The sequence below is a fragment of the Stigmatopora argus genome, chromosome 21 (genome assembly GCF_051989625.1).
Source record: "Stigmatopora argus isolate UIUO_Sarg chromosome 21, RoL_Sarg_1.0, whole genome shotgun sequence".
NCBI classification, from domain to species: Eukaryota; Metazoa; Chordata; class Actinopteri; order Syngnathiformes; family Syngnathidae; genus Stigmatopora; species Stigmatopora argus.
The window spans coordinates 2,764,113-2,787,647 of NC_135407.1; the positions used below are offsets into that span (position 1 = coordinate 2,764,113).

At 42.4% G+C, this 23,535-nt stretch overlaps 1 protein-coding gene across 1 annotated transcript; it reads right to left on the bottom strand.

The window, feature by feature from the left end:
• Positions 1 to 225: 225 nt before the first annotated feature.
• On the bottom strand, positions 226 to 23,102 carry crybg2 (crystallin beta-gamma domain containing 2). Its single transcript, XM_077590903.1, has 25 exons — positions 22,845 to 23,102; positions 19,530 to 19,632; positions 17,924 to 18,073; positions 15,717 to 17,857; positions 13,312 to 13,727; positions 12,855 to 13,243; positions 11,546 to 12,355; positions 7,847 to 7,894; positions 7,598 to 7,716; positions 7,136 to 7,379; positions 5,916 to 6,055; positions 5,698 to 5,824; positions 5,568 to 5,603; positions 5,365 to 5,504; positions 5,154 to 5,280; positions 4,201 to 4,361; positions 3,992 to 4,118; positions 3,885 to 3,917; positions 3,219 to 3,331; positions 3,025 to 3,154; positions 2,810 to 2,949; positions 1,387 to 1,510; positions 1,043 to 1,201; positions 817 to 976; positions 226 to 747 (listed from the first exon to the last, which is right to left on the bottom strand). The coding sequence occupies exons 1-25, from the start codon at positions 23,030 to 23,032 to the stop codon at positions 656 to 658; spliced, it is 6,417 nt and encodes a 2,138-aa protein (XP_077447029.1). The 5' UTR covers positions 23,033 to 23,102; the 3' UTR covers positions 226 to 655.
• Positions 23,103 to 23,535: the final 433 nt, after the last annotated feature.

The following is a 23,535-nucleotide window of genomic DNA, read 5'->3' on the forward strand; positions in this document are numbered from 1 at the left end:
GCAAGGGCAAACAAAAGATTCAACAGAGTGCTTCTAAAGGACATTTTCATTGTCAGCCTCACGGTGAAAATGGATTGGATGTCTTTACGCGTCATTGGCAGTGACAAACGAAAAAAAGTCCGTGCCTTTTCAACTAATTTTGACCCGTCTCAAATGCTCCCGCCTCCTAGCCCCTGCCGCGAAACAAGAAAATGTTTACAAGTGACCACACCTTAGTTCTTCAACTTCCATAATATAATCTTTATTGGCATTTAAAAACCGCTACCCATTTTTAGAAAATATATATTACTGCTTTAGTATCAAAGACGAACATATACACCCCGGACCGACGTACATTATACCGCGTATAGACGATACCGTAAAACATCCGAAACGTTACAAATAGGTTAAAAATAACATGCTTTCTTTGGCATTATTCATCGTCCGTTTTGAACGTTAGTCTGCTTTAGTGTAAACATCCGATACGTTACAAATAGGTTAAAAATAACATGCTTTCTTTGGCATTATTCATCGTCCGTTTTAAACGTTAATCTGCTTTAGTGTGTCATTGTAAAAACATTTACCCCCAAATAAATCCTACTATACTGTTCCGTAGTGTGTACTTTTTTGTTATGTACGGCAGGGATTGCTTCTGAGAATTCTGGATGACGCGTACTCAATTGATCGGTACAATCTCCCACTGCTGGCTTAACCTTTCGTCGCTTTCCGGCATAACCACCACGTGCTCCTTATCGTAGCTTTGGCCCCCTGAAAAGAATTGGCGAAAGGCCATTATTATCGCGCCCACCTGAAAACGTCGAAACCGCGCGGGCGTACCTTTGACGTCGATGACCATGCCGGGGAAAGTGATGCTGCTGATTCGTCCTCTCAACTGAGCCGCCCACGTCTGGGAGGGCTGGCGGGTCTCGGTCCACAAGACCAACTTGGCCGCCGGTTCCACGTTGCCCATCACTTGGAGACTCATGGTGGGGCAAAGCTGGACAAAAGTGAAGAATAAATGAAATATTGTAGAAATTGAATTCATTTCCTTTTCCATCCCTACCTTATTCTTGAGTAAACCGTCTTGATAGAACCAGATGTCGCTCATTTGCTCTACTTGCGGCGAGGCCACCACCCGTCCGGATTTCATCTCATCTACGCCGCCCTGGATGGACATCAGGTGCTGGCTGTCTGCATTTCGGATGCGGAAAAGTTGCCGCTTCTGCAAAAATGGCACGCGGTGAACGATAACGAAAAGACGCGTGACAATAATACACCACTAAGCCACCAAATCGCTATTTGGCCATTTGAAGCAACTGTTCTTTAAACTGTTGCACGTGATGCGAAAGATCCGTGACCCACATTTAGTGCTTCGATAATATTCTATGAAGTGACGGGTTGACGAACCTGTCTGACGGGATACATGGAGCCGATGGTTTGGATAGAGCTGAACTTGGGCCAGTTTGGAATTTCAATGGGCTCCAAGAGGAACTGGCGTCCCCTGTAGTTGCCAAACTCAAATAGCACCCAGCTGAAAAAGAAGACCCAGTTAGTGATAGACTGAAACAATTCTTCTCGTTGCCTCGCGATTGACGATGCCGTTGATCTATTGTATTTCCAAACAAATCTTGGGACGCGTACCCCATTAAAAAGTGGAAATTAATCGGTGGTGTGCCACCAGGGCCTTCGAGGCCTTCTTTACTGGCCTAAGAAATATCTGAATCACAGACTGATGTTAATTACATTTTGTCCACTTATTAAATAATTCCAAATTGTCTATTAGCTTCCTTTCATTACTTTTCCCCCTGGTTGCACTGGTTCCAGATGTATGTTTTCATATTGAAGCATTTAACCAATCACATTTCAGCCATTATTTGTTGCCAGGGTCCGAAATCTGCCTCAAGGTCTTCACAATCAGTTCTGCGGGTCTGCTGCATTAAACAAGCGTCAGTAAGACTGTTGCTTTAACCAATCAGAATTCGATTTGGTGACACCAAGGCCTTCTCGCAGGCGTCGGGATACGTCATCGCTTTCACCAACTATGATTGGCTAGTGATAGAGTGGACTAGCCAGAGCTACCAAAGTGTATCTGGAGCAAGCTGCACAAGCAAATACATTGTTGTGTTGATTTTATAGCGGTTTTGACAACCCGCAATGGCTGAAGGAGGAGAAGAAATGGATTTTTTTGCAGATTTACTGTCAAAACCATTTGCAAGACGGAATTTTCAAGAAAAAAAAGCTGGACATCATTAAGAAAGGTTGAACAACTCCAAAGCAAGCAAACCTGTCGCAACCGGGAACGAACATTTTCAACACTAAATCGAATAAAAACATATGCCAGAAATACGACAGGACAGGCTCGACTTTCAGCATTAGCTTTGATGGCGAAAGAAAAGAAGGACAAAAGAAAGGAGGCTGGATATTGTTTACAGTTAAAAAGGATTTTGGGCGAGTAAAATATGGCTATATTCCTAAATAATATTTCAATTGTATGAGGTTATTATTGATGATATTTTTATGTGTCGCAGCTGTAGCTGGTTTTATAGCCATAAAATAGTTTTTGAGGGTTGGACTGATTCCGATAGCTGAAGGCGTCACTAGGACATTCACGGACTGCCACTGAAATTAATATACAATGGAGCAAAATAAATTAACCTTGAGATTTAAAAAGATGAAAAAAAAACTTTGAATAATGTGATCGATACTTATTGGTCATGTTTAAAAAAAAAAAATTGAAACTAATCTTGTAAACATTCCCCCGAATCCAAGTTCCAAATTGACGTAGGAGCGAGAAAAATACATGACAACACTAAAAGATTTTGTTCATTACCAGCCACTGTTGACTCTGACTGAGAGAACGTGATCGTTGAAGCCCTCCGTCGTCATGTTGACCAAATCGGAGTCTGTCGTGATCTCTCTTCCCTCCAGACCTTCCATTCCAAACAACGAGATGGAAGGAACCGAGAAGCTCTGCGCCGGGAAAAAACGATTTTAGAGGCACGCGTGGAAAAATCTGATCCACTTTGGCACGTGATTTAAACCCACCGTCGGCACGGCCTTGATCGACCGTATGAAGGTGCTCGCCAGGCAGCCCATGCTTATTAACGAGCTGTAGCCTCCTTCCGATAGCACGTACGTGATTCCCGTAAAGTCTTTATTCTCATATAGAACCCAGCTAAAAACAATTTGAACAATTTAGCATTGGCCATTGACTCATTTGGTGTTTCAAAAGAGCTCACCTTCCTCCGACAACTCGGCAAGACTTGGTCTGGAATTCTTCTGTGACCGCGTTCTGTTTGTAGTTGAAGATAAGGCACTTTCCTTTGTATTCAGGCTCCGAGTATAATACTATCTGAGGGAGGCAAATTCAGATGGCGGTTGGATAAGATTTGATGACGTTTGCATGAAAAGGCCAAGCGGCACCTGTGCAATCGCTCGCGACGCAGCGTTGTCAAAAAAAAACATCTTTTGAGTTCCAGCTTAGACGAGTGATACAAATACCAACATTACAGTATAACTCGTGATTGAACTTTGATATAACTCCGAGGCAAATCTTAGCTTCCGTTTTTGATTCAACGTGATAAATCGTTCTCTGAATAATGCGATTATACGGTATTTTTTGCACAATGAGTCGCACCTGAGCTAAAGTAGCTAAATATTGGAGTAAAAAATACCTAACAAAGTAAGCTGTTGGCACTCAGAGTGAAATCGCTTCAAGACGTACACAAGTTCAGCCAAAGTTCAGTCCAGAAAATTCCTTCACTTTTGACTTCCGAGCAAAACTTGTACAACAAACAAAGATTGCGACCAAACTATTGCACATATTAATGAACTAATAAATAATCCGGTTGATCTCAAACAGTACAGTTGAGTAAAATATTGTAGAATCGATCGTTCCAACTCACCTCTTTCCTGTTCCTGTTCCCATCTGTTGGAGCCTAAAAAACAACAAAGTCTTACTAATTATCTACCCGGGCGCTCCAACTTTGACGCTTTTTCTCGACCGCCTCACCAAGCGAACTGGCTGCACCGAGCAAATGCGGGTATCGCGGGAACCCCAATCGGCACAATTGTTGTAGAAGCCTTTCTCCAGGATGTACTGGCTACCGGAGAAGTCCACGTGCGAGTAGGCCACCCATCTGAAAGGTAGCGATTCCATGCCATTTGAAAGGCGTCAAGTCCACATGGGTGGTGGAACCCCGTCAGGATTTTGAGACTTACATGCCGCTCAATACTTCAATGGAACGGCTGTTAATCTTGTAGTCAAACAGCTCGACGTCCGGAATGGCTTCATTCACCTCGAAGGTGTTCTCCTCTTGGGGGACGGTGCCCTCTTCTTCCTCCGGTTGCTCAAACATCACCATTAAGGGCTCGCTCAAGTCCTACGGGAAGTCAAAGGACAGAGAAATCTTTTGTTTTCATACATCGAATCACTTTATTGGTCCTCAAACCTTCACTTTTTTTACCTCCACCTTTATTTTGTGAGCTAAACAATGATCTGATAGACCACATGCGTCAAAGTGGCGGCCCAGGGGCCCAATCTAGCCCGCCGCATCATTTTGTGTGGCCCGGGAAAGTGAATCATGAGTGCCGACTTTCTGTTTTAGGATCAAATTAAAATGAAGAGTATAGATGTATATTAAATTCCCAGATTTTCCCCCTTTTAAATCAATAATTGTCATTTTTAAATCCATTTTTTCTGTGTTTTTAGTTCAAAAATCATTTTGTAAAATCTAAAATTATATATAAAAAGCTAAAATACACATTTTGACTTCGAACGGAATTCATCAACATTTTTTGCCGCCAATGTAAGGCCTTTTCAATATAGAATTACAATTAGTGAATTGGACAATTTTGAAAAGAGAAACTAGGATGACCATTTTCCTGCAGCAAATCGCTATTAATCTCCATTAAACTGCGTCATTATTACATTTTACTTCTGACCGAGTATCGTAACAGATATTTATAGATTTGAAGTACAATCGACAAATGCTAGACATTACACAGGTCAATCATTAACTGCTACTGACAATGATAGAAGTCTATTCCGTGGGATGGCAGTGATAGAAAAATCAATCGCAATTGCTTTCACAACACAGTAATGACATTAAACTTTTTTTTATCCTTCACTTCAAATATTGTAACATTGAACCTATTGTAAACTACAAACTTACTCCTTGGAGGACCCGAACAGAGCGGAGTTCGGCATTAACGCCTCCCCACACTCTCCAGTCGTGGTACTCGCCCTCCTCCAGCAGGTACTGGTGGCCCCTGTATCCCTCCTTCTCGTAGCCCACCCAACTACGGCAAAAAAAAAAAAAGACACATCGTGAACATTTACCATTCAAATGCACGGGCTCAAAAACATCTCCGAGCGGCACTCACATTCCTCCGTGCACTTTGAGGGAGCCCACGGTGTACATGAAGGCGCCCTGCTCCCTGTTCACGCGTGTGATGAAATCTCTCATGTTAGTGGTGACGACCCTCGATTTACCGGTAAAGTACGATCTTTCGTAGATCTCGATCTGAGAGGAAAGTCACCGTGTGAATTTTTTGACCGTTGCGGAAAAGATGAACTGTGGTTTTACCTTTGGTTCGCTGATGTTTTCCACTCTTGGTTCGCCCTACCAAAAAATAAAATCAATCAACAAATCACAAAAACACTTACAAATGACCAAACCGAACTGAATTTCATAATGACACGTGATCATTACTTACTACTTTGAGCGGATGCACCGAGCCCACGTAGGGCTGTTCCACACCCCAAGCTGCTGGATTGGAATATCCGCCGACCTCTAAAATGCGCGGTGAACCTTCGAAAAAGGGCTTGGCGTATACCAGCCACCTGTTTTGAATGAGAAATTAAAAACATTCCACCTTCAAAATATACTCGAGTATAAATATAGTGTCATGATCAACCCATTTTCACAACTCACAATCCAGCATTAATTATGATGGAGTTGGCCTTGATGGCAAAGCCGAAAATTCGAGCGTCTTCTGACGTATCTCTGAAGATCACCTTCTTGCCTTCAGCGTTCTCCTCTGGGAAGAGACTGATTTCGGGGACACTGTAGTCCTTCGAAGATCAGAAAATAACATCATTCATATTCGTATCCCACATGCTTTTACGATAGCCACGGCATTTAGGAAGCGGGTGAGTATTTATGGAGTTTACCAATTATATTTTCACTGTACCACTAGATGTCAGTACATCCAAAGATAAATCCATCGACTTTTAGGCAAACATTTGGATTTTGTCATTTCATCAATGCTTCTTAATATAATATGCAGTACTAAATAGTACTTTTTGTCACCCGACTTATAACAGTGGAGATATTTACCTTACGCTGCATGTCAGAACACCTTATGCATTATTACCAAATACAAATGATTTGCAGACATTTGGATTTTAACACGATACAACATGCAATGACAATACAAATATTGGACACGGATGCCTTAAATCTAAATAAACAAATATTGATAGTTACCTGTAAGATGAAAAAAAAGGCATACAATAATGGCACAAGAGAGTTCGCCTCACTGTATAACGACATTGTATTCGATTACATGTATAGTACACGTGTCAAAGTGGCGGCCCGGGGGCCAAATCTGGCCCACCGCATCATTTTGTGTGGCCCGAGAAAGTAAATGATGAGTGCCAACTTTGTTTTATTATGAAATTCAAATGAAGATTGTAGATTATTTCCTGTGTTTCTACATTTTTAATCAATAATTGCAAACATGGGTACTAATTTGTACGTCCAAAAATGATCTATCGATTAGCACGATCGAGAAAGCTGTCAATTTATTACTCGATTAACTTTGGCAGCCTAGTTGGAAGACATAACGGCCCTCCGGATGTCATCGAAACTACCATGTGGCCCGTGACAAAAAATGAGTTTGACACCCCTGATATAGTAGGAGGAAAAATGCAACATTAGGTGATGAAACTAATTAAATTACAGCTTCAAAATCACAACTTGCTTCATTTTTGGTAAATTTCCAAATCTTAATTGACTTGAAACCATGCATTTATGTCCATATTCATATGTTTATTTTTTACCCAAGTTGTAAAAATGTTTGTCATTTTAGAATCTTCATAATAATTTTGTCCCTGCATAAAAACAACATCAAAACTAACTGGCGCGCTTACCCTCACGGCTCTCCGAACCGATCCGATGATGAACTTCCTCGCTGGTTTGGCTTTGGTCTCCTCTCCTTCCTCACCAGCTCCATCATTTTCTGCATCCTTCTGCTCTTCAACTTTTTGTCCGTTCAAATCCTTCCCCTCCTCCTCCTCTTCCTCCTCCGTCTTAAACGGGCACGTGAGCTCGATATCTCCCTCGTCCAGGGCCACTTTTTCTCCCTTAAAATTGCGTTTCTCGTAAAGAACCCACCTGGAAGGGAAAAAAAGCAGAGGTTACGTCAGTTTCTTCACATTTGCTAACTCTGTTTTCAGTTTCCGGGAAGGTGTGTTAATTATTATAAGCGTGTGGAAATCCACAGCCTGCGTTTACGTAGAAAATTTGAACCGTGTGACTCGAAATTCCAGATGAGCCGGGCGAGTCCATTTGACGCGTGGGTTTTTAACGGGTCGTGATGTGCCTTGACGTACCCTCCTCTGACTACCCTGATGGAGATGGTTTCCTGCAGCTCCCACGACGTGGCGTCCACAACATCGCCACTCAGTTCGATTCTCTGACCGCACAACCCGGGTCTGTCAAAAATATACATCTGCAAAAAAAAAATGAAGGTAACGATTTAAATGCCAATGACTGCGATAGACGTCCGATCCATTTGAACTGGGAGAGCTCAAATGGATCGGGCTCCTGCCGTCGTCAACGGCGGCGAAGAAGAAACTCACCTTTCCGGGACGAGGGTTGAGTTTTCCGTGTTCCTTTTCTTTGGTCAGCTGTAAACAAAACATACAAATTATGAGTACATTGAGTTATGTGGTATATCATTTTTTGGACACAATATATGTCATTTTCTTCAGTATTTATACACAATGCTTCATTTTCTACTGAAACGGCACTCCAAAACAATGTATAAAAAGTATGCATATTGTAAACGCGACAGTGACATCGTATAGTCAACATGTAAACAAACTTGTCTGGGCTCTGTGCAATGTGGCAGCCAAAGACAAACTTATAGCCAAACTTTAAAAAGATAAAATATATAACAGAGACAAAATATGCATTGCAGGAATATGGGATGAAATTATTTTTTTTAAATAAACATCAAATTAGAACACAGACAAAAAAATGCATTGCAGGATTATGGGATGAAATGATTTTTAAAAAGCATATATAGAGAAAGACAAAAAAGCATTTCGTGATTATGTGATGATTTTTGTTTTTAAAACAAGACTTATTCCACTTAATAAGTGCGTTTAAACGCAATTGCGTGCGTAAAAGCGACGGTTTGGCGCACAAGAATGCCGTGACATGATTTGAATTCACTATGTTTTTATTTCCACCTCCCCATCAATTCATTACAATATGTTTAAGTTTCTTTCAAGTTTCAATTCCATGAATTTGCCATTTAATATAATGCCATTTTAATCGGCACCTTTTTATTTATTACTATTAAACAATACATTCCCCCGCAAAAAGCCACCATTCAATTGTAATTAATTTTGGTTTAATAATATTTTGTTACATTTTTATTGCCCAGTGCAAAACACATGTGGTATTTCAAGTGGGGGGCACGATTTGAAAGTGTTGTCCTATTTGAATGTAACGCAGAACATTCGAAAGGGTGAAAGTTAACATGTTAACAAAATAGGGGAAAATACAGCATCGTGTTGACACCTTTCCCTCTTTAATAATATTCCATATATAAACACATTGACAGCATTTAATCCATTTCGACTGGGAGTACACAAACGACAAAGGTGTGAAGGGAACGCCGAGAATAAATGCTTCTAGAGTTGCACATACAAAGTGATTTAATAGCCTTCATTATCTGAACAGATCATTGCCAGTAACCGCCCACACGCAAATGTGTTTGATGGAGCCTGTCGAGATATTTGGTGACACACTGCAAAGGCACGGCTTGTTTTGCTCGAGGAGCATTTCTATTTTATTTTTGCTTTGGGGGACAAACGGCATGAATGAACAAACAAGGACGCGATCCCGCTCATGAAATTTTGCATTCGGCTGACATTCTGCAAACATCTTCATGCGTTTTAAACCATCAGTGACAGAGTTGGCGCCAGAGCACACGACGATGTTCCGCACCCATTTCAGCTATCTGACAATGACTATAAACGTTGGCACACCTCTACTTTTGTTTGTCCTGCTCACGTTAATATTCGATCAAGCACACTTGACATCTGACAAAATGCAATATACATTATGTGTGATGATTTTTCACCCCTCATTTGGTTTGTTGAGCTGCTACACATCGGTAGTCATTTTTGCTGAATCTGCAGATTCCTTTTTATTTATCGAGTTACTTCATCAATAGAAAAAAGGATTCAGGAATCATTCGGGAATCATCAATACAAACTAGGAGGCCTTCCCAGTTCGAGAAAGCCACACGACTGGACGTCTATGACATCGAAAGAGTTCATCTACAAGGAATCCCGAGATTAATCGATATCTGATGAGTTCTATTCAAAGCCGATCCTAGAATAAAACAAAAATCATAGGTTTCTCCGACGTCAATCGGCGCACGTACGTGCCAATCGACCTGGCATGAATCTACCGCCGATTTGATTCAAAACAAATCGTGGATGTATCCAAAATCAATCTGGGAGAACCAAACCATCGACCTTAAATCGATCTGCAGTAAATCCAAACTCAATTTTCTCAAATCCTTTACAGCCAAACTGAGATTAATCTGTTACGCGACCCACGATCAATCGAAACCTACGACCGATCTGGCTGCAGTTTGCGGACTCAACGGAAAACGATCAAAATACATGCCGCGTTCGTCGCCTTTGATGGATTTCTAACGTTCCCCCCCCAAATTGGACTGTGACCAATATTCATGTCCATATTTTGACCCAGGCTAAACTGCTACTACTCTCCAAATATTAAAGTCAGATCCTTGTTTAAACTGGGCCAACATAACAATAAAAACCAGCAGTGCCACGGCAGCTCAAACATAATCCGGCACTCCTTAATCTTTAAAGTCTGGTTTGGCTGCTTTATAAATTCCCCAAGCCTCTTAGCAAAATATATGAACTGTGACACCCCTCAAAAATAATTACCGGATCGAGAATTTGAAGCTTATGACATCTTGCGTGCCAAAACTTGTTTCAACGCGCGCATTTTCTGCCACGCCGTTGCCAGAAATGCAATGTTAACATCTTGAGACAACAACAATACTTTAGAATTCCTTCACAATTTGCCGGGCGTGACTGGAATTCGGACTTTCTGTGCGGTAGCAGTAGACTTTACATAAGGCGTCAATGTTTGAAAAGCGTCAATACCTGGGTCAGTAAATTAGTGGGTCACTGACAAGTTAATAACTGAATTAAAGCTGCCACAAGTGATTCATTAGCATCCCTCGGTCGACCTCGGCCAATTGCTCCCCTCGTTAACTATTGCGATTCCCCTAATTAGTGTAGTCGCATAGGAGGCACTTAAAAGTCTACATTTCCCCCCAAAGCAGACGTACTAGCTTAAACCTTTGACTTTTTATTTACTACTCCTGTTTATTTAGGCACTAAATTAGACTCCTTAGCGCCCAATCGGTCGGTGCGCCTTTTGTATGCATTAATTTGAGATTCCGTAGATGTCACCGTATGATGCCGACAGCTCGATTGTCTGGGTACATTGCTTGCTGACTCGCTGTGCGGAAAGGGGAATGCGCGTGCGTGTATCGCACTCGACGTTGACGTTTTATCTGATGCTAGTGAAGGAGACGATCCGGATTAGAGGCAAAATGGGTAAAACGAGATCAGACTTAAAAAAAATCCCATACAAAAGTTGTTATACGGCATACACAATTAGAAATGATCAAAAAACGTATAACAATACGGACGTATAAGTTGACGGGCACGCATTTGATGCGTGCGTACTTCTGTTTTGATTAATTCTAATTGAAATTTGTATTCACGTTGTATCCATTCATAGTCGAAATGATAAAAATAATCATTTTAGGCGTACACAATTAGAAATGATCAAAAACGTATAAAAATACGGGTTTAAACGTATAAGTTGACGGGTACGCATTTGATGCGTGCGTACTTCTGTTTTGATTAATTTTAATTGAATTTTGGATTCACGTTGTGTCCATTCATAGTCGAAATGATAAAAATAATCATTTTAGGCATACACAATTAGAAATGATCAAAAAACATAAAAATACGGGTTTTAACGTATAAGTTGACGGGTACGCATTTGATGTGTGCGTACTTCTGTTTTGATACATTTTAATTGAAATTTGTATTCACGTTGTATCCATTCATAGTCGAAATGATAAAAATAATCATTTTAGATGACCAAACCTACGCTATAAGGGTTAAAAGTACAGAGTATGCGCTTTTGAATAGGTGTCCGCTGTAGTCGCTGTACCAGAAAAGGTCAATTGTAATGAAAACTGTACTCACGTAAGCGTCGGGGAAGGCTCTGTATTTGACGTTCCTCTCCGGCTCCGGTTTTTGGATTTGAGGCGTTCTGAGCAGGTTGTTGCCGAGGAGCGAACTCGGTTGGCTCGCCGCCGAAATGGAATTCTGGCCGAAGCTCCTCTGCGGAGGGGACGTGACCAGAGAACTTAGCGCGCTTGTGCCAATTCCCTGACTGACCGTGTGGCTAAACTTGGAGGAGGAACTGGACTCTGCGCCCAGGAACGAACGCTGATTGTCCAGAGAACCGGCGGTGCCGAGAAGATGCGAAGGTCCGCTGGCGGACGTGGTGACGTTTTGCATCCGGGGGAGACTCATCCGAGCGTTGTGGTCGTCGCTTCCGGCGGGGAAGCTCGTCTGGGAAGTCTTGGGGTTTGAGAGAAGGGACAAGCGCTCGAAGCGAGACGACGGTGCCGAGTCCGTGGTGGTGGTGGTGCTGCGTTCGAAGCGAGACGACGGTGCCGAGTCCGTGGTGAAGCTGCGTTCGAAGCGAGACGTGGTGGTGCTGCCCCCGACTTCTCCGAGTTCTTTCAGGAGGCCGGGTGAGGAACCCAAATCCGGAAGCGAGCCGGAGCGTAAGATGGAGCGATGGAATTTGTGGCTTTCCTGAGTTTGATCGGCGGAGGCAGGGCGGTAACTTCCGAAGATGGGGCTGTTGTCCAGACGGGTTTTGGTGGGCGATTGGGACGTTCCGTTGAGGGATTTGTGATCGTCAGAAGTGTCAGAGGATTGCCGCATGAGCATGCTGCCGGTGACCGAAGCTCTGACGGGCAGGTCTCTTGTTACAGGTGGATTCTAAAATAAAACAAACAACCCTTGCGATTCAATTTCAGTAATTTGCTTTGGAGTTCTACAATTACGAGTTTAAAAAGATATGTACAAATCCATCTTTGTTTTCACACTCGAGTGAACAGGGGTTAAAGGTCAGCCGTCACAGTACAAATTTTTTTAACTTTAGGAAAATTTCGGTTACAGACTGATCCCAGAGTACTACATTCTAACAGGGCTACCGCATTTATATTTCAGTGACAACCTGTTTCGTACTTTTAAATTTCTGTGGCCTCCCCAAAAAATACAAATCCTTTATCATTAAACGAGACATTTCCAAACCACTGTTTTAGTGTCGAAAAAATGCTACATTTGCATAGTGACACCGCATCTTCAATCAGATAACAGCTAAAACACTAAATCCACAGTACTACAAAATAAAATCCTCGCAAAAAAATAAACCGGCGATCAGAAAGTTTGTGGCCGCCCTAATTCCTCATATTTAACAACGGTGAGATACGCTTACCTTCTTCATTAACTCCAACGGCGATCTCGTGTCCCTACCGATGCTTCTCTTGAGTCCCAGATCAGCCGGGAGGCTGTAAAGTCCATTTGGCGCCCCCGCGGCGCCCATCTCCATCTTCTTAGGGACCTCGGCCGCGACCGGGCTGGCGTCTTCCACGATGGGCGCCAAGGCGGACATCTGCACGGGGGGCATCCCCCGCAGCCTCGGCCGGAGCGACGGCCCCATGCTCTTCAGCGTGTCCACCAGGTTGTCCATGTCGGACTGATTGACGTCAACGCCCGGGGACTCCGGGGGCGAGAAGGCGGCGGCCGCCGGGTCGTCGAGCTCCACGAGCGTGGCTTTGAAGACTCCGCTAAAACCGGACTCGTCCGCGTCGTCCGCGAGGAAGGCTGAAACGAAATCTCTCGTCAATTCCCTCTCATCGCGGGTGCGGCTCATGGAGCTCCTCCCGACTCACCTTTTGGCGCCCTTCCAAGCTCGCTTTGGCTGCCGTAGCCGTACGACGCGGCCTCGGGGAAAAGGGAGGAGCCGTAGGAGCTGGACGTGGTCTCTGGGAATCTGGAAGCGGAACCGTAGGACAGGATCGGGGGCTCCTCTTTAGGCGAAAACCTCGACACGCTGTCGAATGTGTTCTTCCAGCCGAGCTCCGTCCCGTTTCGGCCGAAATCTACCGCGCCCCGTTTGCCGGCGTCGTCGTCGTTTCCGTACGCCCCGGTTACTTTACGGAACTGGTATCTGGATTCGTCCGTTTTATCGGGCGGGGAGTTTTTCGCGGAGATTCTGACGCTCAGGCTGCTGTAGCCCGAATTCATCTTGTCGCCGTTGCTTTTGGGGGTGTTCGCATTCAAGGCTTCAGATCTTTCTGCGTTGGAGCTGGAAAAAATGTTCAAAAGGAAAAGTCATTAGTTGAGCTAATTGGCGCATCTGCAACCTGCTTTAAAAGGCGGGGAGGGTGTGGTGATTTTAAAGAGAATAAACGGCAACGGCTCACCGACAAATGTCAAGTGTGAATGAACACAAATGAACCAAAGTCTTATTATTAAGCCTTGTTTTGGTTCTAGTAAAAAGCTGAGGATGTACTCTACCTTTATATTAAGTGACAACGACTCATATCTACCCAAACTGGAAACTATTTTTAAAGATTTGTCCAATTTTTCCGAAACTCTGAGCCGATTCCTGAAAACGACAAACTCAAAAATTTCCACACACCTGATTCTGCAGTGGTTGTTGATGTGTAATAAAACTTACTTATCTGTGAACATTTTCACAGCCAATGCCATGAGATACAAATTTGCTCAATCTTTGACAACTGCATGTACGCGTCAATCAAAGCGCACATCGTTGTTACGAGGCGCGAGTCTGATGCGATTCATTTTGGCCTTCTATGTAAAGAATTTCAACACGGGTCATATCCAATATTTGACACGAGCTTCCTAAAAGACAAATGTGTCGACAAGAGACATCAAAACCAGTTTGAAGATTTCACCGACGTGTCTTTTGTAATGTACAGGTGCGGCGTGGAAGTGAATTCTCGGAGAAGTTGTCATTCCGATCGTGGCTGAGGTAGGCTAGTTGGGATAAAATGGAGAAGTAATGTTCGGCCCGCTGATGACTTAAGACGAGAAATGAAACTACTGGTGACAGATCGAGGATTCGAGGTGACAGAATTCCAAATTCTAAAACCATGACAACTGGGAGTGGCAGCTGGCGAGTTCGAATCAGCATCTGTCATGGAGTTTTCTGAAGAAATTCTTAAATGTCATGTCATTTGAATCCGTTCAACAATTTCAAATGTATTGTTTACAGCTCGTATTGCTTTTTCACTTTGTCCTTCCACGGACGTCTCTGAACTCATTTGAGTACAAGGTAAAGTATTTGCTGACATCATGTGGCACTGAAATCAAGTACAACGGTCCAGCCAAATCTTTACGGTCCCATGAACACAAGGGCAATAAAAACAACTACAATTTTACATGAGTACCAATTTTCTAACAATTTTTTACAACTCTAAAAACCACAAGTTTGTCATGTCGTGCTTTGTCTTTTTGCAAAAACGAGGTTGCGTGTTTCCGGTTACTAATCGAGAAAATACAAAGTAGTTATTGTATCATGCAAAACACGCTGGTCAGTCAATGAGTTAAATAAGGCAGTGTTTTAGAATGATTACAAAATGCTATTGACTAAATTGATAAAAAGGACATCAAAACCTCTTGAATTTGGCTTGTTGTATTTCCCAAAACTAATTAAAAAAACAACCCATCAGAAATCGCAACAATAACCATCACAAGCGATCAATTGTCCAAATGAAAATACAGCTATTCGTCAGCAATTACAACGCAAAATCCCAATGAATATTGTGCATCACGTGTGCATACCTCAAACATTTTAAACCTGAGATTCATATGTGGGGTCAAAAATGACCCGAGACCTATTATTATGAACGTCAGGTCAGTCGCACATCCTAGTGCGAAGCGTATTATAATCCGACCCGGCACTGCCTGACACGTGAAGCACAAAGAACGAGCAAATTTAAACAATTAACTCTTTTACGAGGGGATCTGTCTACACATTAACAGGCCTTATCAGGTAACGATACCGTAAGTTGAGAAACTAGGCCGCAAACGGGTTCTCGTATCGCCCCCCCTACTCTTGATGTCGGTGAAGGATCTCCCCTTAGGGCTACGTTTTAGGACCCTAAAAACCTCCCAAACGCGTGCACGTTTTCTTCAAACTGGTGCGGAACGTCGAGGCAAATTGACAGCTACTGACAGCTACCGTTTTGCATTTAACCATCTGGGTCAGCGGTATTCGGCTTTGGCTAGACAATAAACATCACTTTTAATTGTTTTCTTTGACACTTACCCGTGTTCCCGATGCTCCCGTTCGTCCAAAGGTTCCTCGGTTTCGCCCCTTTCTGGCTGGTGTGCGTCTACTTTCGGATCTGACGGCGAAAGTTCCACCTGCTCTGGCTGTACTCCTGCGCGCTCAGTAATTGTATCCACCCACTCGCTCTTCCGTAAAAGCCTATTGTGTTCAGCTGCACTGCCTTCTACTGCGGAGCTCTCCGCCAAGGCACATTCTGCATCAGCTCGCGTCTGTTCCTGGCCCGTTTCTTCAATTTCATCTGGGATAATGAACACCCCCTGGGTCCCTTTCAATTGAAGTGCGCTCAAACTGTCCTTTTCCGGTTTCGGGTTGCTCGGAAGTGAATGTTGACTTTGCCTGTTCGGGTCCTGCGGATAGAATGCGTCATGGCCGAAGGGCTGTTTGTATTGGTGAAGTTCTGCTGTTTCAGTGATCTTGATCCGGGTTTCATCAGTCCCCTCCCCCTGGCTGCTAGTGGAGGGTGTAGCGAACTCGCATACCGACGCTGTTGTCACCCGCGGAACCGGTGAGGCCGGTAACTCTTCTCTCATCTGCGATGGTTCCTTGGCGGCAAACTGGATCTCTTCAACTATTCCGTAATTAGCTTCGGGGCAATCTATCCGACCGGTTAAAGGGTCTTTAAAGTCTTCTCTCTGGCTTTGTAGCAACTTGTCTGGAAAATGCTTTTGCGTCCGTTCCGGCTCGAAATGTTCCCATTTCATGTCGGTCTCGATTTTCAGCGACGCATTCTTCTCAAAAAATTCCTCTTCTATCTTGTCCGTAACGTACGTCCCTTCATCCAAACTGTCCACGTTGTCCTCCTCGGCGCTGAAAAAGACGTCCGCGTTGCTGCCGTCGTCCGATCCTATGCTGAGATACACTGGGCTGCGTGGTGTACAACCGTCCGTTATTCCGGGAGGATTCGCGACCCCTTTGTCTGCCGCGTCCATTTTGTTCTCCCCACTTGCGGTCACTTTGTTTGTCTCGACGGTCTCGTCAATGGCTACCTCTTTCAGGAGGATCGCCCTCCGCCTGGTCTTTGTAACCCAAGTGTCCATCCCCTGGGACCTTCCGTCGTCAGGTCTAGGGGGGGCAGAGTTTGAAGTGTGTGTTTCTTCGTAAACACTGCGGTTGTAGAAATTGATTCCCGTGATTGGATGGGCGAATTTGGGACTTTTGTCAACGTCTTCAGAGTAAGAAAAGGTAGCGGAAGTGGGAGGATGATAGCTGCGAGCTTCCTCAGAGGTAGTTATTGTGTTGTAGGAGGAAAACCTGTGGTGAGAACTGAAAGTATCCTCATTGCTAGTTGGGAAACTTGACGTCGATAAACTTTTTGGTTCGTTCTGAGGATACGAGGGTGTTTCCAACATGAGAGGGTCCGATGTTGTCCAATTCGCCTTTGGCAGCGATGGCAGTATTTCAGAGGTGAAACTACGGGGGAACAGAGACTCATACAATGCTCCGTAAACTACATCTTGATCGACATTATCCATCGTCTGATGTGAAGTTTTTCTCGAGTTCTCTGCATGTTCAGGGAGAGATTCTTCAGCGGAAAGGTATACTGATTCGGGGGATAGAATCGTCTGACGTTGCAAAGTCGTACCCGCGTCGTCGGGTTCGACGGTCGGATATCGGCCGTCGGTTTCGCGGTGGGAAACGACGCCGGGTTGTCCGATCGTGATTTCGGCGTCGGTGTTGGAGTCCCGAATAAAATCGCCATCGGTTCCGTGCGCATCGCCGCTGACGTCATCCGCGATGTGATTGGGAGTGTCCGGAAACAGAGGCCGGTTGGGCCGAGGGACCGTCTCGGCGGAAGAGAACGCAGAAGTCGTCGACGTGGCCGTTCGAAGACTGTCGTCGAGGTTTTCTTTCCCCGCTAGCGGAGCCGAATCGCATTGTTGCAAATGGGGAGAGCTGCGCTGGTTCAAAACGAGGTCGGATCCGTTTGATGAACGCCGCCGCTGAGGTCCGGCGACGGGAGGTCGCGAGACGGCCAAGTACGAGTTGAGGAGATTTGAGTGCATCGAAGGAGGGGAAGGGATATCGAAGTCATCGCTCGTGTCGAGCGCCGGTTGAGACGCGCTGAGCGTTCTTCTCTTGCCGTCCTCGTCCACCAGCTCACTGAAATTGCCCTGTTTCTGGAAAGAGAGCACAAAATCAATGTCAATATTTTCTGAGGGATTTTAATGCTGCAAAACAGTTACCTCTTCAACACCTGGCCTGTTGAGACCAAAAGTGCTGCTGGATAGCTTCTCATCTTTCTTCCTTTTTTTCTTTTTAAGAAGACTGAATGAAAACGTGGCAAATTTGTTGGGTTTGTGAAGATCGGTCTCGGAATAGCTTAATTCTTGGCCCTGGTGGAGCAAACGGAAATTAAAGTGAACTGGCAAAAACACCGACATTTTGACAAAATATTAACCGCAAATTGACATTATTTATACGTACAACTCAACTTAAAAGACTAAGCCAGAACAGGAAGGTCATTTTTAGTCAAAGTGCTAATGCTTATCATGCAGTAAATACCTTTTGTTATCATTTGGTGTGCAGTTCAATAGGCTTGGCAGACTCCGAAAGTAGAACCGTTTCCTCATTGTTTTTAGTATGGTTATTATGATGATTATAATATCACAAAGTATGTTTGTGGGCAGATGGATTTTTTAAATATTTGCTTAGGGCAGAGCAGCTGTTAGAATTGGAATGAAGACGAGTTGTTTATTCATCTTTTGTGTAAAGTCAATTAATAATAATATGAATTAAATTCTGTTTTGTTAGCTTTTCAAGACTTTTCAAGTTGGATCAAAAAATTACCGCCCTTGACCAGGATAGACCCCTACGCGAGGCTCTTTTTATCCAATTTAAAGGAAATTCGTTTCTACTGTGAGGTGAAACGTACGTTCACTTGCTGCCGACCCTCCCACTGCAAATGTATTGGACACCTTGCGATATCAATGGCAGCCGCTGGGTTAAATCAAGAGCCCCGGGTCACGTTGAGGTAAGCCGCTTTGACTATTTGTCGAGGTGACAAAACGAGACCTGATTCCAATCATAACTGGGTGCGTCTACTTAAATTCCTCTTATTGATTGCAATGGATGCGCCGTAAACCAAAACAAGACACAAATGCAACAAATCGTGTTGAGACGGTATGAAGCTCCTTCACCATGAGAAATAGAGCAAGTGAAAATGCGGAATTTACCACAATTGGTCTTTCTTGTTAAATGAAGTAAATCTAAAAGTATAACACCAGGTGAAGTTGAAATATTTGAGGTTCGTGGAATAAACTAACACATGACTAACACACGGAGAAGCTCATTTTAAACGTGATCGACAACAAACTTGCGTCATTGCCAGTTGGCTGAGTTTACATCCCGAGAACTCGGTAGAGCACTTGCACCATCTACTGGAGATAAAGTTATGTTAGCGTATATGACTACGTATGACTAACAGTGACCGTCCGTCAACGGCAAGCAGATATTTGACGGTAGATTCTAGAATGGACTCGTCCTACGTGTTACCTGGCAAAACCACAATATTGATTTGTAGACTACTGTCGTTTGAAAATGACGATCAAACAAATTCCGAGGTTAATTAGCACTTTACGGGGTTTTCGGAAACACCTCGTTTGATGGGTGGCCCGGCCGAGAAGCATCTTTACTGACACGGTCGGCGGACAGGTTTTGTTACTTTGTGTTATCACCTCTGTTCTCGAGCTATTTACATTCATCGAAAGTAAAGCCCGATTCATGAGTTTGGCCCTCAAATACTTGTTGATCTTGCGACCTTTTGCAAAGAACACGCGAGCCATCGCTCACCTTCGACCTGGGTGCCGTAGCGTATATAGAAGAGCCGGTCTTGCCCGAGGGGTCGTCCTCCCACTGAGGTCCGTCCACTGGAATGTCAATTGGTTCATTTGGACTGTGGAGGACAGATAAAAGGAATCAACTCACACATACATCAATATCAAGTTGACAATAAAGTTGGAGGGACGGCAAATCTTATCGTTCTAAGGGATGATACAAAGGATTTTTTTTAAAGGCAATGATTCATTGCTTGGAGAATGTTGATCACAACCGGCTAAACAGAGCTTAGTCTTGTGTTTCTTGGAACGGCATTCCAAATTCTTCAAGTGGGACTTTTGCAGCAAAGTTCAAAGGTAAGTCATCCTCTGGTATTAACAGCCATAGGTGTCTAGTTTATTTAGACTCAGCGGCTTTCGGCTGTTCGTTTTTGTCTTTTAATTTTGGAAAATAAGCCTAGATTTTGGTTTTATGTGCGCGTCAACAATGAGGAAAAACCAATTGTTAAAATCAGAATACGAGCAATTTTTAAACACTGAACTGAATCATTTTTTTGCGTACAACTGGCCAGATTTGACAACGGACATTTACACGAGTACATTTATGAAAGTAAAGGCAGAACCACCTAAACGCAATCGGCCATGGAGTTATGTAACGGAGTCAATGGTTGTGAATTGACGTTCTGGCCGGATGCTATGACAACAGCCACTTGATTGACACGCGCATTGACTCCTCTGCTATGCACAACTGGAATGTCCAGGAAAGCACATAGCAAAGTGACATCTTGAGGAAATTTATAGCCGTGTGGCGCCGAGACGTTTCCAGCGCACTTTTGTTCGCACCATTTTTTCCTCCGATCAAGTTTTAAAGAGCATTTCTAGGTTGATCTGTTAAAAATACAGATAAGAATCGTGTTATGACACTTACAATTAAAGGGAAAACATCTTGTGTAATTGCAGAAAATGAAGTATCCGCTGGGTTTCCACATGTCGACAAACATAAGAACATACAGGTACAAGGCTACCATTGTTGCGCTGGTGACAAGTTGTCAGCATTCATTCTTTTGTAAATCCCTGTCCATCATTCAGCCATATGGCCTGATGGCCATGTTTTTCTCAAAAAGGAAATTTCTCAGATTCTCAGATTGCTGTGAACAGTACGCAACATTTATCTTGCAAATTGAAATACTACACAAAAGTTTACGTGGACATTTCGTTAAGGATAGCTTCAACCCCTTCGGGCTGCTTAGGGTGTGTTTTGTTTGTGCTCGAAAGGGGAACTTGTGTGAGAACGACTCACATCCTTGTGAACGGTGAGCACCGTTTCAAAAAAATCTGTATGCGGAAAAAAGGAAAATACCCCAAAACACATTGATTAGGGGGACAAAGTACATTTTATTTTTTGTAAATGAAAAAAACCCTGCAATTTTCAAAAGAAAAACCTATTATATTACAGTATAATTTGGGACAGACCTATTTTCCATGCTACGATTTACAGTAAAAACGAGTTGAATGTTAGTCGGTCGATTTCTTAAATTGGAAATCCTGACAAATAATATCTTTTTAAAATTATTTACAACAAAAAAACAATATACATATATATTATATATGATATATATAATCTAATCCATATACATACACATGTTTATATATGTAAACATATATATACATATATATACATACATATATATATATACATATACATATATATACATATATATACATATACATATATATACATATACACACATATATATACATATATATACACATATATACACATATATATATACATATATATACACACATATATATACATACATATATATATATATATACACATATATATACATACATATATATATATATATACATATATACATATACATATATATATATATATGAGAGTGCACAGTTAAATTTTTTTTATAGTTCTTAATTTTATCAACAATAAAACACTGGTAACCAACACTGGAAGCTGCACCCCCAGAACCCCCCTTGAGCTCCGCCCCTGATTTCAACTGAATCTGGCTGGTAGAAAGCAATCATAAAAAAACATTTACAAAGGAAGAAAATACAGTAAAGCACAACCTCAAAATTTCCTCTACTACCCAAGTAACTATGCTGTCCCTAACAATCGCTTGACTTTTATATTTTCTGATGTGAATATTGCTGCTTTGACAGTGCAAATATGCGGCTAACCTTTCCACTGCCCATCAAGCAAGCAGCTTGAGTAAACGCAGCATGTATTCCTCTTTTGACTACGCAAACACTTGCTGCCAGCTTGTGTCATCTGAGACCACATGATGAACAGCCGCAAACTGTTTTTTTCCAATTTTCAATCATTTTGAATTAGTATCCCAACACAGCACGTGCGTGTGTGTTTGTGCGAGCTGGTTTGGACATCTATCACTGTCAATGGCAGCCAATGAGTTCATTTTCAACCACATAAATGAAGTAAGACTGACCCAAGACACTCTTTTGCAATGGTTTCAACATTGTATGAAATCTAACTGGAGGAAGGTTCAGTCGTCTCCAGTCAGAAATATTGTTTACGCGTTTCATCATTAATGATACTCAAATTAAAGGCTTCAAATTTGCATAAAATAGCAGTTTTTTGGCATGTTTCCCTGTTTAAATAAATTCGACGTCCATCGTCTTCAATGGGAGACGTTGCATTGAACAGCCTTAATTGCGAGATGAATTTCAAAGTAATATATTTAGCACATTTATTTTAAATGGCCTGTCCTTTCAATAAAATATCAATCTATTTTCTAATAATGAGTTCTTGCGCAAATACAATTTGTTAAATGAGTTAATCAATCATTCCAAGTTAACTCATCTAGCCTTCAAAAATATGATTAATAATCTTAAAAAATTCAGTAGGTACTCTATAAGAGTCATCAAATGCTAATATTTATTTATTTATTTACAAAGTAAAGAAAATAGTAACTTGCCCTTGAATTTCCGTTTATTCTACTTATCTATGTTTTAAAAACAGATTCATTTGAGGACTTATCCCTTAGGAGAGACTTTTTTTATTTAAGGAGGGAATCTTTTTAAAAGATAACCTCTTTGTAAAACCATGCAAAATAACGATGATGTATGGACTACATTTTGAATTTTGGTATCGTTTACATGCACAGAAGAACGATTGATGAGCAAATGTTTGCAGTGAAATGTAACCATTAATTAACTCGGTTTATTAGCTGCACTTTGATGAATTGAAACTCAACAAATCGTGCAAGGGAATCTAAAAACACGCACTGATACAAAACATCAACAATGCAGTCCACCACATACAGATGATTATGAAGATTTGAACGCTTACCTGAACACATGATCCTTCTTTTCTGGGCTTCCCTTCGACTTGATCTTCCACTTTGGAAGCTTAATTAACTTCTTACTCCCACCAGGTGTTTTTTTCTCGGCGATCTTGACAGGCGACTCGTCCAAATTCGAGTCGCTCCTGGAGAAGAGATTTTTAAAAGACTTTTTGGAGAACGTCTTCTTGGCCATGTGGAACGACTGGCCGTAGATTTGCTGCAGCTTGGCGTCTGTCTACTAGGGGGAAAAACCACGCGGTAACATGGAGTACTTACTTGTCACCTGTTAGGTGTGGACACGCCCACTTTTTCTATTGGTCGAGGCTCGCGTGATGACATTGGTTGACGTTGAGCAGGATTTTTCGCTGGAAGGCGCTGCAGCACAAGAAGGAGCACGTACCGGTAAGTGTTGTATTCTACCACTGGGTGACGCTGTTGGTCAATCCGGGAATAAGGTCAAAATTTAACTTGAGTATAAATGTGAAATTACTTAATAAAAATCCAAATTATGAAAGTGAAATTACTTAGTAAAAATCCAAATTATATTAAGTAAAAAAAGGTTAATAAATATAAACTTCCCAGCATGCAATTAAAACTATTAAACATTTGCAATCAGGTAATACTAAGAGACATATTCAATATATTTTTTTCTTCTGAAAATGCAGAGCACAAAACAGCAATTAGAAAAACTAGACA